Here is a 17,281-nt window from a genome sequence, read left to right on the forward strand (position 1 = left end):
AAAAACAAACAAATGGTGAATGTTTTCTCTGATATAAGGTGACTGACTCATAGAGGGATAGGGAGAGGGAGCATGGGAGGAATAGACAAACTCTAGATAGGGCAGAGAAGTGGGAGGGGAAGGGAGGGGGCAGGGGGTTAGCAATGATGGACGAATGTGATGGACATCATTATCCAAAGTACATGTATGAAGACATGAATTGGTGTCAACATACTTTATATACAAACAGAGATATGAAAAATTGTGTTCTATATGTGTAATAAGAATTGTGATGTATTCCACTGTCATATATTGAAAAAATAAAAGCAATTAAATAAATAAATATATATATGTGTATATATATATATGTATATATGTGTGTGTGTGTGTGTGTGTGTGTGTGTGTGTATATATATATTCATATTCTGGGTGAATGTTTTCTTCTGAAAAAAAAATCTCCCTTTAAATTTGTTTTATTTTATTTTTGTTTAAAAAAGTAAAAAGAATGAAAGCAAAAAATGAATCACCAAATTTTAAAGTACTGGTTGACAGACTTTTTTAAAGCTTTGAAAAATATGAAAGCGTATTTTACTCATCTTTACACTGTAGAATATAAAGGATTATTAAAAAATGAAAACAGTCTTAATCTTCTGTAGCTTTTTTGCCCTTTAATTTTTATACCACTGTTATTAGAAAGCTTTTTGTTATTGAGGTCTTATGTTTTGAAGAAGTGTTTAATTTGTCTCTGTAAGTCATGCTACGATTTGGGCAATGTGGAATATGGAACATTATAGTCTGTTGTGGATAATATCTGGCAGTGTTGTCTCTTCCAGTTTTTAACTTACCCTGTAATCATCCAAAATTGAGTTGTGAATAAGCAGAAAATATGTTTAAAAGATTAAAAGTCAGCTAGGGTGAATTTCAATGAAAATATTGTCATCACACATTCTTCTGCATCCAGGAAAAATCTACTATTTTTCTATTTTTTATATCACCCATTTCTATTACTCTTAAAGGATTATTAACTGTGCAGTCTCCTTATGATTAAATCTAGTTTTTCCCCCTTTTCTGGTTTATTATAATTTTGTTAAAAGTAGGTTGGTTTAATCATGTTGTTACTGTATTAATGGCTTTTTTGAATCATAAGAGCTTTACTTCTTTTTAAATAAATTTTTTTTAGATGTTGATGGATCTTTATTTTATTCATTTATTTATGTACGGTGCTGAGAATCAAACCCAGTGCCTCACACATGCTAGGCAAGTGCTCTACCATTGAGCCACAACCCTAACCCCTTTTAATTCTTTCTTGTAATCCAAATATTCTCATCCTGCTTGTGTGTGTTTGTGTGTGTGTGTGTATGTATGTAATATACACACATTTGTCACATCTGATGACAATTTGACAGTATATTGTAGTTTATCCTAAGCATCTGATATCAGGAGATCTGCTTATTGTTCAGATTCTATCCAGAGTGAATTTGAACTGGGAAGATGATTTCCCCACGGAATAATGAATACACAGAAATGATGGCAATTAAGAGGAATTTATCTAACTTAATATACAAATATAATTATTATTAAGTGGCGGCTTTTGAGACAGAGTGGGTGAATTTGTTTACATGATTAACATGTACTCCTTTCTTATTGTTAATATAGATATTTCTTATTAGATTTAAAAATAATCATGTCTCTCTTAGTCTGCACTCATATTTAGAATGCTAAAATCAGGATGTTACAAATTTGATGTCTTATATATTTCAGACAGAAATATAGATTGTTGTTTATTGTATTTTCACATTCTCATTATTTAAAGAAACAAATTGATTTAATATTAAATTCACCTCCGCCCTTACATGATTCTCTGGGAATTTTAAAATTTTGATTCTAAATTTAACCTTTGACCTCTTTTAGGCCTTTAAATGCTATTCTGGAAAAACTTCAGTAATGGATCAAAGGAAAAATGACAGTATTGTTCCTAGTATCACTCAATTAGAAGATTTTCTTACAGAACACAATTCCAATGTCGTTTGGCTCCTTGTTGGTAAGTAAAATGTATTTTCCTGTGCTTCATTGTGTTTTACATATGGTTTAAGGACTGCTAGGTTGTAAGCATTGGTTAACTGAAGTTGCGATACTTAGAATACCATTTATTTATTTTAAGTAAAGATTTTAATCTCTCTGTGTTTCTTGAGTATTTACTCTGGAAGCTTCTTTGGAAAGCACTGTACTTTTTCTCAGGCTCCACCTTATCTTAGGCAGGGGTGATGGGAGGAGGAAAAAGACATTGCACTTGAGGTCCTTTTCCTATTTAAGATCACCTTCCTTGGGCTGGGGTTGTGATAGAGTGTTTGCCTAGCACGTGTGAGGCGCTGGGTTCGATTCTCAGCATCACATAAAAATAAAAGTAAAATAAAAGTATTAAAAAAAAAAGGTAACCTTCCTTACCTGTACTCAACAGAAACAAATGAACACTTTCATTTGTTTAAATATAGAAGTAATAAATCCTCATAGTCAGTCTGTTTTTATAGTAGAATAGAATGTATATGCCTGATTCATCTTTTAATATGTATTCTCACTCCTGTGTACCTGGTAGTGGGCTCTGCTATTTGTAATTTTTGTATAATATCCTAGATGTTTTCTAGGTGCATGCAAATAGTTCAAAACAGCATATAACTAAATGGCAGGAGAGCAGAGGGTGGGGAATACGAGTGAATGAATATGAACGAATGAGAGGAAGAAATAGAGAAATAATAGCAGGAAAGGGAGCAATTACCATAGGCTGTTATTGCCCAGGAAATTTTCATGAAAGTGTTATATTTGATTTGAACTTTGGCTCAGGAACTGGAATGCTAGAGAGGAAAGCAGGAAGGGTGAAGTAGGAGAGTGAGAGTGGTGACATTGTTGGTCATCTGTGTGCCTGATGGCACAGCTTGTTACAGTTGTGTGAAGGTAGGTTTTTTTTTTTCTTTAAGTTTGTTGGGCACTTGAGGCCTGCAGATGTTAAACTACCCAGCTGTCTTTCTCTGAGGACAGCACAAGGGGTGGAGCTGGGCTATGGGCCAGGCTACAGTGAATGTAGAAGAATTTAAAATACTTAATGATTTATAAACACTTTGTGGTAATCGAGTTACCATTTTCTGTTTGATGGAGCTGAACTCCTATAAATTATTAAAGGAAGTTAAAAAAGTAAAATGAAATAACAAATAATAGAATGGACGAGAACTTCATAAAAGGTGTTGGAGGTTACCTTCTGGTTTAATTAAGGACAGAATTCTTCCTTAATTCTCATGTGTCCCCTTTCTATTACTGAGGATTTCTGACTTTATTCTGTTCTATATCAACTTTCTTTAAGGACAAAACAACAATAGCAATAAATAAAATCATTGAGTTAATTATTTTTTTAATTCCCTCTGATTTACTAGGGGACTTATGATGTTCAAAGTGTGGTTGAGGTCATGCTAAAGCGAAAAGGCCACAAGATATGTAGTATTAAAAGCATATTTCTCAGCAGATGCCTTCTGTATTTCTGAAGGGCCCATAACAACCTGCTGCCGAAACAGTGATTTATAGTAAAAATTTGTACAAAATAACTTTAAACTTACAACCCAGTGTCATAGCATCAAAATAACTTTTTAATAAGAGTTTTTAGAAATAATCTTTTGGGCAGATTATAGTAACTTCCTACAAAAAAATTGTTACCCTGAGAATTATTACATTTTATTATGACTCTCTCTTGACTGTTTTTTCACATACCTTTTAAAACGTTAGGAACTTCAAGTGATATTGCTAAAAGGTTACACATGTGAACCTTAAATTATTTTTTCCCAAATACAGAAGATAGTTACATACTTTTAGAAAGGACAAATACAGGAATATTTATTATCGAAACAAAATGCTTTTTTGTGCTATGCTTTTTTTATATTCATGTATATTTTTGTATACTCATGATCTCATTTTTGGGGGGAATACAGATTTTATAGGTGACTAAACTTTTTATAAAAAAAAACTAGTCAAATTTGAATATCATTTACTGTAGCATATTTGATAGTATCCATCAAAAGTGGGTTACTGTTACAGCAAAAATTACTGCAAAATATTTAGTATAAGATGATCTGTTGATAAGTGTGCCTTTAGATGAAAATTCTGACTTTTCTGATTTTTTTCAAGCAGAGATTGTTGACTTAAAAAAACTGACTTGTCTCTGATTTAAAAATATCTTCAGTTTTCATTGTTTTTCAAGTGATTGTAGCCTGTTTTGGGAAATAGCTTAGGAATAAAATTATGTGTGAGCATTTTGCTAATAGAGGTGGATATTTTTCCAGTTGTTCACAAATATGGGCTTTCTCTTCCCAGAACTCATTACATGTTTAGCAACTAAAACATACAAAGCAATGAAAAAGTACACAGGTAAGAAGAAAAAAAAAGAAAGTTATACTTGAACATGATTTAACTGAACTGATTGGGAATGTTTTTCTGGCTAATGACTGAAAAGATCTCTAGAGGAAGATTGGATAAGGTAGAATCAACCTCTAGTTATAAAATTCCAGGTACTAAATTTTAAGAGGACAAATTACCATATGGAAGTAAATCTTATCATTTTTTTCCCTCCCAACAGCTACTATTTTGTCCTGTGGATGGATCATTTATCTCACGTACTATAATTCTCGGAATGTTGGTCTTATTTTAACATTGGTTCTTAACAGATTGTACAAGAATGGCTATATCCATATTGGTAAGTTTGTCTAACACAGAATTGTTTTTCTTCCACATAAACTTAAGATGTGTATTATAAATCTATATTTTATAAACACATACCAGCTTAGCCTTTGTTTTGTGAGAGCTGAAACCGTCTTTAACGCTTTCTCTCTCATGCAGCATTCTATGACTAGTGATGAATTACCATTTGATTATTGTCTTTTACCCCATTCTTACTTTTTTATAGTGCTTCAATAGTAACTTTTTGACTTTTTTTTTTTTTTTACTTAGAAAAGATGCTTATTAAAAGTATTTTAAAAGTTTAGACACATATAAAACATGGAGCCAGGTGTAGGGTGCATACATCTAATTCCAGCAATGCCAGAGGCTGAGGCAGTAGGATTGGTAGTTTGAGGTCAGTCTGGGCAATTTGAGAAGATCCTGTCTCAAAATAAAATACAAAAAGGACTGGGCACTTGCTTAGCATGCTCAAGGGCCCCGGGTTCAATTCCTAGTATCATAGAATTTCTTAGAGAAGTCTACCTTCCATATTAAATTTTGGATGTTCAAAGTTGTAGTTATTTTTTTTTTTTAACATCTGTAAGTTGAGATCATCCTGTGTATTTCACTTTGTGCCCTGCTTTATTAGCTTAATTTCTGGTTATTTAATGGTAGAAAGTTTGCAGGTAGATAGAAGAATGTATTTGGGAAAGTGGGACGAGGGCTGACTGGATAGAACCATTCTCATCTTCCTTATATTTGGATACCTTAGTGGACATAAGTAAAACTTCTCTCAAACATAAGTCATCTTCCATTAATTTGGTTAATGCAGTGATTGAAATTGATGGATGGTGAATTGGTTACTGCTTTGATTTTAATGGCTGAGTATATATACTTAAGGGAATTAGCCACATAAATTTCCTACTTAAACCAATATTCTCATGTAGTGGTTAGTTGCTCAGTACATAGTGATTACACATATGACATTTTTTGTTAAAATGGTCAAAAAATAATGGAAGTCAAGACCTAGAAATTAGACCAGAAACCCTGCAACTGCTAGAAGAAAAAGTAGGTCCAACACTCCAATATTTCAGCACAGAAATGACAGGCATGAAGCAACTCAGATCCTGTCTCTAAATACAATACAAATAGGGCTTGGGATGTAGCTCAGTGATCAAGTGCCCCTGAGTTCAATCCCCTACTTCCCCCATCCCTACCCCAAAAAAGCTTCTGCAAGCAAAGGAAACAAGCATGAAGAGAGAGCCTACAGAATGGAGAGCATCTTTGCCACCTGCTTCTAAGATAGGGCAATTAATATTCTGAATATACAAAGAACTAAGAAAACTTAGCACCAAAAACAAAGCAAAAAACAAAACAAAACAACAAAACCCACAAATAAGCCAATTAATAAGCGGGCAAAATAATTAAATAGACATTTCTCCAAAAGAAGAAATAAAATTGGCCAAAAAATGTTAAAAAATATTCAACATCTCTTGCTAGAGAGCAATCAGGGAAATGCAAATCAAAATTACACTTAGATTTTATCTTACTCCAGTCAGAATGGCAATTATCAAGAATATGAATAGTAAATGCTGATGAGGTTGTTGGGGAAAGGTACACTCAAGATGTTGCTGGTGCACCTGCAAATTAGTACAATAACTCTGGAAAGTAGAATGGAAATTCCTCAGAAAACTACAAATGGAACCATCATATGATTCAGCTATCCCACTCCTCAATTTATATCCAAAAGATTTAAAATCAGCATATTACAGTGATGCAGCCACATCAATGTTTATAGCAGCACAATTCATAAAAGCCAAGCCATAGAGTCAACCTGGTGCCCTTCAGCAGATGAATGGATAAAGAAGAGGTGGTCTGTACACACTTTGGAGTATTTCTCAGCTATAAAGAAGAAGGACATTATGGGACTTGCTGATAAATGGATGGAACTGGAGACTATCATGCTAAATGAAACAAGCCAGTTCCCAAAAGTCAGAGGGTGATTGTTTTCTCTGATATGTGGAAGCTAATCCAAAATAAGGGGAGAAGGTGGCAACAACAACAGATAAGTAAAACGGGACAAAAAGGGGAAGAGGGAATTTCATCAAAATAGAGGAAGGATCAGGAGAGTAGATGAAGGGGATTGAGGAGGAGAAAGAAGGGACAGGAAAAGGGAAGAACAGGGCATGAATCTGACCGACATTTCTAATATGCATACATGGATGTGGCATGGTGGGTCCCAGCATCAGTGTATCCATAGGACACTAATAAAAGGAAAAAGAAGTAAACTTTACTTAAAATTAAGTAAAGATTGAATTGACTGAATTGGGATTGATGGAGTGTGGAGGGTGGGTGCTGGGGACTGAACTGGAGCAGGGTGGACTCCATGCTGTTGTGATTATGTCAGGGTGTATCCTAGTGTTGTATATTACTAATAATAAAACTGGAAAATCTGTAATACTATAAGGATAGGAATGGAGTGTGAAGAGATTAATTATCCATTAAATTGAATGCTTAAGATTTTAAGCTTTAGGTGCTTTATCATATATAAGAATTACAATATAAAACAATCAATTACTGTTATTCTTCTCTCCTACAACAGGATCCTTCTCTTTCTCTGTTCTTTCTGGAAAAGTCATGGTTCGTGAAATCTATTACATCACAGAAGACATGTCTATTAGGTAACACCATTTAAAAAGGACTCAAAACATGAAATATTGTAAAAATGTTCTGTTTACGATGTTTTATTTAATATGACTTCTTCAAGTAAGCCAAAGGTTAAAATCATTTTCTTGAGTTAGGTGTGGTGGAATGTGCCTGTAGTCCCAGCTGTTCAGAAGGCTGAGGTAGGAGGATCATTTGAGCCCAGGAGATTGAGAGCAGCCAATGCAATACAGAGACCCCATCTCAAAAAAAAAAAATCGTACTTGGTGAATGGATCTTTTAAAATGGTTCTGTCCTTGGATTAATTTAGCTACATTTTTTTTTAGAGACAGGGTCTCCCTGAGTTGCTTAGGGCCTTGCTAAGTTGCTGAGGCTGGCTTTGAACTCACTGTCCTCCTGACTCAGCTTCTGGAGCCACTGGGATCACAGGTGTGCGCCACCACACCTGGCTGCCTAACCATTTCTGATGTAGAATTCCTGGTGGTTATTTGTAATAAAATACAGAGTTCAGAGATGTTGACCATCCATTATCAACATTGGTCATTAAAGTCTCATCCATTTTTAGCTCCTCTTTAAAGATAAGCTCATAGAATTATTTAGCATTTGTTAGCAACTCTAATTTTACTTTTAAGAAATACAAATCCGAATGTAATAGGAAATTGTAATGTTTGCAGTCTCCTCTTCCATAAGCCTTGAAGAAAGGCCTGCATCCTTTTTGTTCCTCTTAGTATTTGTTACTTAGATATTGAAAATTTGGCATTAATTGAGAGGTGCTAGGATTTGTCAGTACTCCTCTCCTGCCTCACTTAAAGCTGTAGGAAGCATCTTCTGTGCTATTCTAAAATATTTCCAAATCAGAAGAAAGAAAAGAAAAGGAAAGACGTTATGAATACATGCTTTTGGAGCATGAGGTGATAGATCATTTATAGAAATGAAGAAGTATCTTTAAAAGTTTCCCTTTAGTGTGCTAATATCATATCCCCTTTTAAAATTTGGCTTATCTATTTAATTTTTATATTTAAAAAATATTATTTAAAATGCAATAATTTTTAGCACTTCCATTTTCCTGTTACATATAATGTAATATTTACACTTTACCCAATTAGAACAGTTTCAAAATAATACATATGTGATAAATGTATACAATTTTTGTCAGTTAAGAATTTTCAAGAAGAATTCCCTCCCTAATTTAGAGCTACATATGTCCCTTTTCCTTTTTTAACTGGAAGGCTATAAAATATTTTGTTCAGAAAAAAAGATGTCTATTTATGTATGCTAGTACTCTTTTGAGAATTTTGTTTTTTCTTTGTTTTCAAAGTCTACCTAATTAAGAAATGAGTTAAGTAAATTGCTACTTCTCATTTTTGTAATCTACCTTTCTTAGAATTCAAGATGGATTTATCATTTTTCGGTGGTGGAAAATGTATAACCCCAAGCAGAAACAACATGGTAAGTGTTCATTTTTTCCAATGTTTAAAATTTTCAGTCACAGCAAAATTTTCATTTACAGATATTTAAATGTTGCACATCTTATAATGGATGTTTATAAGAGCAGCAATGTTTAGAGAACTCAGTTTTACCTCTGATTCATTGAAAATTTGTCCGTAGCTTTCCTGCCGCCTGCTTATGTCCAGTAACTTCAACCTGCTGTTCCTGCAGGGTTACCCTCTACCCACGCGTCTAGCCTTCCCTCCTGTTCTGTCTGTGGACCTAGTGCGCCTTGACACCATCCCCTCAGCTCCTGTGGCTTTGCTCATTCTACGCCACCTGCCACTGGTTCTGACTCTTCAGTGAGCCTACGGTGAAGAGAGGGGCAGTGCAGGCCCCAGGCTGCACTGGGCTTGCTCTCGCCATCAGAGTTTGCTTCCAAGCCATCTTTCGTGGTTCTGGAACAGCTCCTGTCTTTGCCCCAAGCCTCTTTCTACATTAACTGTACAAGTGGCTTTAAGGAGAGTAGGCCCTGTCTTTATTTTCTAGAATTGTGCTTCTCAGACTTTCGATCTCAGAAACCCTTTACATTCATCTAAATAATTGAGGATTCCATTATGAAGTCAAACAACAACAAGTGCTGGCGAGGATGTGGGGAAAAGGGTACACTTGTACATTGCTGGTGGGACTGCAGATTGGTGCAGCCAATTTGGAAAGCAGTATGGAGATTTCTTGGAAAGCTGGGAATGGAGCCACCATTTGACCCAGCTATTCCCCTTCTTGGTCTATTCCCTAAAGACCTAAAAAGAGCATGCTACAGGGACACTGCTACATCGATGTTCATAGCAGCACAGTTCACAATAGCAAGACTGTGGAACCAACCTAGATGCCCTTCAATAGACGAATGGATAAAAAAAATGTGGCATTTATACACAATGGAGTATTACTCTGCATTAAAAAATGACAAAATCATAGAATTTACAGGGAAATGGATGGCATTAGAGCAGATTATGCTAAGTGAAGCTAGCCAATCCCTAAAAAACAAATGCCAAATGTCTTCTTTGATATAAGGAGAGTAACTAAGAACAGAGTAGGGACGAAGAGCAGGAGAAGAAGATTAACATTTAACAGGGATGAGAGGTGGGAGGGAAAGGGAGAGAGAAGGGAAATTGCATGGTAATGGAAGGAGACCCTCAGGGTTATACAGTGGAGGAGGTAGAGAGAGAGGAGGGGAGGGGAGGGGAGAGGTGGGGAGGGGGGAGGGTGGAGGATGGGAAAGGCAGCGGAGCACAACAGACACTAGTATGGCAATATGTAAATCAATGGATGTGTAACTGATGTGATTCTGCAATCTGTGTATGGGGTGAAGGTGGGAGTTCATAACCCACTTGAATCAAAGTGTGGAATATGATATGTCAAGAAATTTGTAATGTTTTGAACAACCCACAATAAAAAATTAAAAAAAAAAAATGAGGATTCCAAAGCACTTAACTTATGTGAGTTCTGTCTGTCTTATTTACTGCATTAAAAATTAAGCTGATTATTTTAGAAATACTTTTTATTAATTGAGAATATTGATAATTCATTATATATTAAAAACACAATTTATGAAAATAACTTCCAAAACCAAAAAAAAAAAAATTTAATAGCATTGTTTTATGCTTTTCAGATATTTCTCCTGTATTTAGTACTAGGGATTGAACTCATGGCCTCATGTATGCTAGGCAGGTACTCTACCCTGAGCTACATCCTCAGCCATTTTTTAAATATTTAAATTTTGAAACAGGGTCTTACTAAGTTGCTGAGACCTGCATTGAACTATGATTCTCCTGCCTCAGCCTCCCAAGTAGCTGGGATTACAAATGTGCCTGTACTTGTCTCTCTAATGTTCCACTGAATAGAAGACAACTGGAATTTCACCTCTGCGTCTGTATCCATCTGTTGAAGTGCCATCTGTCCTATACCCTTTGAAAAAATTCCACTATCCATTCATGGGATAGTCAAATCTTGATAATATTATGGATATAGTTTGAACACTTTGGACCTCTGGAAAGGGGTCTGGGGATTCCACCAAAGACCTCATACTTTTGAGAACTAGTATTCTCGAAAATTGTAGGTGGGGCCTCATAGCATAGGGTCTGAAAAGGATATTAAAAAGATTTTTAACAAAATCTGCCTTTTGTTTGTTACCAGGATCATCTGTGTTTCTTGCACTTGATCATGTTGAGATTCTGAATCCATTTTTTCCCTCCCTGTGGTTCTGGGGATCAAACCAGGGCCTGGTGCATACTAGGCAGGTGCTTTACCATGGAACTCTGCCTCCATGTCAGGATTCTGAAACGAGGGTTAGATTCTCCATGTCATTTTGGAACTTTCCAATTAAATGTTGATTTTTTGGTTTTTGGTGGGCTCACCTAGGCATTTTACCATCATTTATAACTTTATTTCTACAATAAAATAGGTTTAAAATAGTAAAAGGTTATGTGCTTTTCACAAGTTTGAGCCAGCCTAAATTCCTCTAGATTTCACTGTTTGTCCTTTTGACATTACTCCCTTCCCCATGTGACTCCTGCACCCTCTTATATAGTGTGTGTGTGTGTATATATGATACACTCTTTCTTGATGAGGTTGGCATGAAGGGTTGGTGTTTGGCATCTGTAGAATTAATGAAATCACAATGATTAGAAATTAGAATAATGGGCAGGCATCACGTTTGGGAAAAGTTTTTAACAGCTGGAGTTGTTCATTAGATAAGTTTGAACTGATATTTAAGTTTTATCCTATGGAAAAGTATTGTGAGGGCATTTGAAATGGCCTTTTGCAGTTTCCCATCTGTCTTTTAGAATGCTGTCTGTAATCAGAAGTCTTTAGACTGGGATTTGAGAATATCTGTTATTCAAGTAGCATTATAACCACGTCTTCATAATTGCTGCAAACATTCTCAGGGGGAAAAATTGTTCTTTTTGTCAATATGTTTGTGTACTGGGAATCTTAAGTTTTGCCTTTTTATAAGTATGAATAACATTCTAAATGTTAACACATTTTTCTACATTATTATCCATGCAAGTTTTGTGGAGAAAATATTCTTGATTGTTTTTGTATTTTATTTGGCTGTAAGCCATAAAGGTAGCATTTAAGTAAAGGTATGCTACATATTTGCTTATAATGCATAGGTGGTTAAAAGTCTTTCCTAGGAGCCAAGTCTGTTGTTTGATTCGTCCCAACTTTTGATCCATCCATTTGATAGTGAGCTGACCTAGTGTGTCTACCTCTGATGCAGTTTGTAAAGTCTATCTACTTTGTTCCTTAGAAATGGGTTTACTTTAGGATTGTATTTTTCTGTTAATCTTGCAGTACATTGGTTATATAATTTGCTCTTTTGACTTAAACTTCTTGTTTTTATGTTTCATTAACATAAGCTATGTTGTTAACAGATTACAGTGTAGCTGAACAAAAATCCTCTTTGTTTATATAACTGGTTTATGATTTTAAAAGAAAAATGTAACTTCTTGCATATTAGGAGTTTTATGTTAAATTATTTTCAGTGTTCATGTGAAAGAAGAAAGCTTTAGAGGAATGAGGAAGTTGGGAAGTAGAGGAAGAGGCCCGCTGGGCCTGCTGTCTCCCCATGCACTGTTTATCCCAGGATTCCAGAGAACACAGTTTCAAAAACACTTGATTTTAAAGCCTCTTGTCAGTTTGGAAATTGCGTAATGGTTTCAAAACCCCTTGTTTTGCAGATTAAGAAGTAGAAATTCCTGTGATTATAAATTGTAGTGCTAGAATAAAAACCTTGTTCTGCTCACTTTGAGTCTAATTCTCCTTATATTATTAAGCTGTGTGTGTGTGTGTGTGTGTGTGTGTGTTTTGTGGTGCTAGGGATCTTGTTATACACCAGCCATAAAAACATTCTTGCCAATAAGGTCTAAGTAGGTTTGGAAATTCTCATCACAAACAGCGATTATAATGTATGAGAGGAATGAAGACATTCACATTATCCAGAGGCCACTGAAAGTTTGAAGGATAAGCTTAATGGGATTGCTTGCTATAGAGTTTTCATAGCTAACACATAACAAATCTCTGTTTTTCTTTTTTGTGTTTTTGGTGGTGCTGGGCATTGAATCCAGAGCCTTTCTGCTGGAAAGTGGTTCTTTTTCAGCCCTGAGAACTACAATCTTATATCATTTACAAATATTTTTTAAAGAAAGGAGTTAACCTCATTTTATCATGAAGTGTTACATCTTCTTAGAGGGGATTGCTCTTTATCAGAATATGTGAATGAGGTCAAGAGTAATTGACTGAAGTTCTTTATAAAAGAGAGTTTTTGACAAAAATCTTTAATAGATATTTATTTTGTTTTCATTTTATTGATTATTCTCTTATGTTGAGGGAAGAATTAAAAAATAGGAATGAGAAAGTGGGTGCTGCTCAGATCTGTTTGGAGTAGATATCCCTAAACAACCATAATTAAAGGGGAGTGGAGTGGGAGTCTGGGTGGAGGAACATCACTGATCATTATCTTAAACATTTCCAGCTTTGAGTTGTCACACAAGGTTGTGGCAGGGGGCAGAGTGGGAGGTAGAAGGCTGTTGTGAGTGCCCGTGTCTAGCAGCATGATGGTGTTGGCAGTGAGGAGGGAGCACCAGACCAGTGTGGTGGCAGGGAAGCGCAGGTGCAATCGCTGGTGTGACTTGTGGTGCTTAGGAATGAATCAGCATGTGATTGACCATGGTGCTGAAGGAGCAATAGAGAAGGGTTTTGAAGAATGTCTTGAGGCAGGCAGGTGCTTAGCTCCTTTCAGAAGTCATGGCAAAGCGCAGTCACAGCTTCCAGTCACACACTGGGGCTTAGTCCCGAGAGGAGAGCTCGGCTACTGCCCTCCTGGCCTGGCTGCTCCCACCCTCCTGGCCTGCTGTTGGCGTTTCTTTCAGTGTCTTCAGTTCTTTTTGTTACTCTTTTAATGTTAGCATAGCTTTGAAGTTTTGAATCTTTCTGTTCTCTGTTATTGTCCATAATTCAGGGCAGAAATGTAAGTTTTTAACATTTTTATGTTTTTAAAGAATATTTAAATTGTTTTGATTTGATTGTTATTTTTCTGTTTACCAGTGGTTTCCAGTGGTGTCTATTTTACAGTGATGTTAGGGGTTGACCGGCTCTGTCAGCTGTCCCTTTCTTAGCTGCAAATTACTTGTCATAGTCTTACCCATTTCGTAACATTAAGTCGTGTGTACATCAAAAGTAGCAGAGCTGTGATGGAAACAGTCAAACAAGTTTTTCCTTTAAGTTTTTCTTTATTGTGTGTTGACAGATTCTTATTGTATGTATTTATAAGGTACAAAATGATCTTATTAACTTTGAATACAATGTGGAATGATAAAATTAAGCTAATTAACTTAAACATTTAATATTTTGTGGCAAGAGTATTTGAAACTTATTCATAGCAGTTCTGAAATGTACATTACTCAGTGTTTAATTGTACTCACCACACAATGCAATTTATCTTAAAAAAAAATCAATCTTATTCCTTCTGCATAACTGAGGCTCTGTATTTGTCATCTTGTACCCGCCCCCACTGCCCAGTCTCTGGTAACCAACATTCTGCTTTCTACTTCTTTGAGTTCAGTTCTAGATTTCACATAGAAGTGAGAACAGACAGTATATGCTTCTCTTTGTTGGTGTATTCACTTAGCACGTTCTCCATTTCCACCCATGGCTGTCACAAATGACAGAATTTTTTCCTTTTTTAAGGCTGACTAGTATTCCATTGTATGTGTGTTCCACACCTTCTTCATTCATTCACCACCTGGTGGATGGTTAGATCATTTCCACATCTTGGTTGTTGTGGATGGTGCTGCAGTGAGGGTAGGAGCACAGACATCTCTCTGATGCACTAATTTCAGGAATATTGGAGTTTCTGGGTCACATGGTAATTCTGTTTTTACTTTTTGAGGAACCCTCCCTACATTTTCTCAAGAGGCTGCACTCATTTTTATCCCACCAGTGGTGTACAGGAATTCCCTTTCTCCACACCCTTGCCAGCAGGGTTTTCTTCTGTCTTTTGACGGTAGCCATTCTAACTGGTGTCAGGTGACATCTCTTGTAGATTCCCTTTGTGTGTCCCTGATGGTTCCTGATGTTGGGCATTGCGTCTTGTATTGATTAGCAAGTCAGGTCCTTTGAGAAGTGTCTGTCTGGGTTCCTTGCCCTTTTCTGAATCAGATTGTTTCCTTATTACAGGGCAGTGAGAGTCATTCAAGGTGCACGGGGTCCTTCCTGTTCTGAGCACTCTCTCTGTCTGTGGTCTCTTGTGGCCAGAACCATGCTGTTGCAGATACTATTACTTTGTAGAGTAGTGTGAAACCAAATAGTTGATGTCTCCCGATTTGTTCTTTTTGTTCATGATTTCCTTGGCAATTTTTTTTATGGTTTCATATGAACTTTAGGATCATTTTTCCTGTGTCTATGAAAATTAATGTTTAGACTTTTGATAAGAATGCATTGAATCTGTAGATTTTTTTGGATAGTAAGGAGAGTTTAACAGTATTCTTCTAATTCATAAACATGGAATATCTTTCCATTTATTTGTCATCTTTGACTTTTTTCATTGATGTTTCAGTTTTCATTGTACAAGTGTTTTGTCTCTGGCTAAATTCATTCTTAAGTATTCGGTTTTAAGGGCTGGGTTGTGCCTCAGTGGTAGAGTGCTTGCCTCATACATTGAGGCACTGGATTTGATACTCAGCACCACATAAAAATGAATAAACAAAATAAAGATAGTGTTTATGTGTAACTAAAAAATATTTTTTAAAAAAGTATTCAGTTTTTAAGCTATTGTAAATGGGATCGTTCTTTTGAATGTTTCTTCTTAGCATAGAGAAATGCTTCTGATTTTTGTATGAAAATTTTTTATCTTGCAACTTACTGAATTTATCAGTACTGTAGTTTTTTTTTTTTGTAAAATCTTGAGGGTTTTTTAAAAATTTAATTTCTAAATCCATTTCATCAGCAAACATTTTCCTTCTCTTTCCTTATTTCTATGGCAAGAACTTTAGTACCTTGTTGCATAGAAATGGTGGGAGTGGTATCCTTGTCTTGTTGTGGATCTTAGAGGACAGGGTTCCAGTTTTTCACTGTTGAGTTAATGTTAGCTTTGGGCTTATTATATGTTTCATGTGCTTCTTGAGGAAATCCTGTTATGAAGGTCAGTATTCTTAACAACAAGCTGTCAAAGGTAAAGACATAATGCCAAGTAGCAATGTAGGAATGAACAGTTTGGTATAAATACCTTATTAATCTTGCATAATTCAGGAACAGAATTTAGAATAAAGTATATAGAGGAATGAACAGGCTGCAAACTAAACTTCTAATAATAGCTGGACAATATTAGATTGTATATAATTACATGTAACATAATGGTGGGCTGTACTTATTATAGTCTAGAGGTTATTTCTTACTGCTTAAGGGTAGATCCATGTGCTTTGATGATTCACCAAGTACTTAGAGATGGTTTACATTTCTTAGTGGGAAATTTAGTAGCCTTGTTGGGGCACATACTGCATGGAACAGATGGCTGCCCCACCTTTCTAGGAGATAGGTGGGCTGGGTTTCATTAGGGAGTTTTAGAATTGCTCCATTAGAAGAAAAGTGGGGTATTCAGTTGCCTAAATCTATACTATAGAGCTTGTGTGGGGACATTTCAGGAGTCATTTAGATATTCAGGTTGTTCAGAATAGCCCTATTTTCAGGGTAGTTGATTTTAAGCCATTATTTTGGAAAATAATGAAGTATCAGGACCAGTTACTTGATCTTAGCCTGTGATGATGCATCATAGTGTTTAAATGACTGTGAACCTGGATAAATAGTTGTACATCTTTATTTCTTTTTCTTTCATTCTTTCTTTTTTTTTTTTTTTGGTGCTAGGGATTGAACCCAGGGCCTTATGTATGTGAGGCAAGCACTCTACCAGCTGAGCTATATCCCCAGCCCCCATATATTTTTCTTAATGAGAAGGGATTCTTAAATTAAGACGTGAAAGGATAGCTGACTGGGTACAATGCTGCGTGTCTGTGAGCCCAGCAACTTGGGAGGCTGATGCAGGAGGATCACAAGTTTGAGGCCAGCTTTGCAAATTAGCAAGGCCCTATCTTGAAATAAAATAAAAAGGGCTGAGTGGTAGCTCATTGTAGAGTGCCCGTATTCAAGCCCATATACAGCCCATGTACACAAAAAAACCCCAAAATAAACTACAATGGTAAAAACAAAAAAAGGATGCCTCTTTCTGTTGTTTGATTTTGTAGACGTTTTAGCCTAATAAGTTCTAATACTTTTAAAATTTGTTACATTTAAATCTTATTTGTTGAATATATTAAATAAATAAAAAACCCCGAGCAGTTTCTAAAAGGTCAGCGGACTGTTTTGTCTTTGGATTAAATATCAATTCTAAGTTTTCCAAGGCTGTTTGGCAACATTTCTGTACCTTAGCTTTTGCTTTTTTTTTTTTTTTTTTTATTACAAA

At 35.7% G+C, this 17,281-nt stretch overlaps 1 protein-coding gene across 12 annotated transcripts in view; it reads left to right on the forward strand.

Annotated features, from left to right (window-relative positions):
- The window catches only part of Bltp1 (bridge-like lipid transfer protein family member 1), a 203,334-nt gene that overhangs the window by 14,559 nt on the left and 171,494 nt on the right, over positions 1-17,281 (forward strand). For all 12 annotated transcript variants that reach the window (XM_048812004.1, XM_048812005.1, XM_048812000.1 and 9 more), the window contains 4 exons: positions 1,891-2,020; positions 4,595-4,711; positions 7,277-7,355; positions 8,723-8,787. In XM_048812004.1, coding sequence (XP_048667961.1) covers positions 1,924-2,020; positions 4,595-4,711; positions 7,277-7,355; positions 8,723-8,787 — 358 coding nt within the window. In that variant the 5' untranslated portion in view covers positions 1,891-1,923. Of the gene's footprint in view, positions 1-1,890; positions 2,021-4,594; positions 4,712-7,276; positions 7,356-8,722; positions 8,788-17,281 lie in introns of those variants that run through there.

The sequence above is a fragment of the Marmota marmota genome, unplaced genomic scaffold (genome assembly GCF_001458135.2).
Source record: "Marmota marmota marmota unplaced genomic scaffold, marMar, whole genome shotgun sequence".
NCBI classification, from domain to species: Eukaryota; Metazoa; Chordata; class Mammalia; order Rodentia; family Sciuridae; genus Marmota; species Marmota marmota.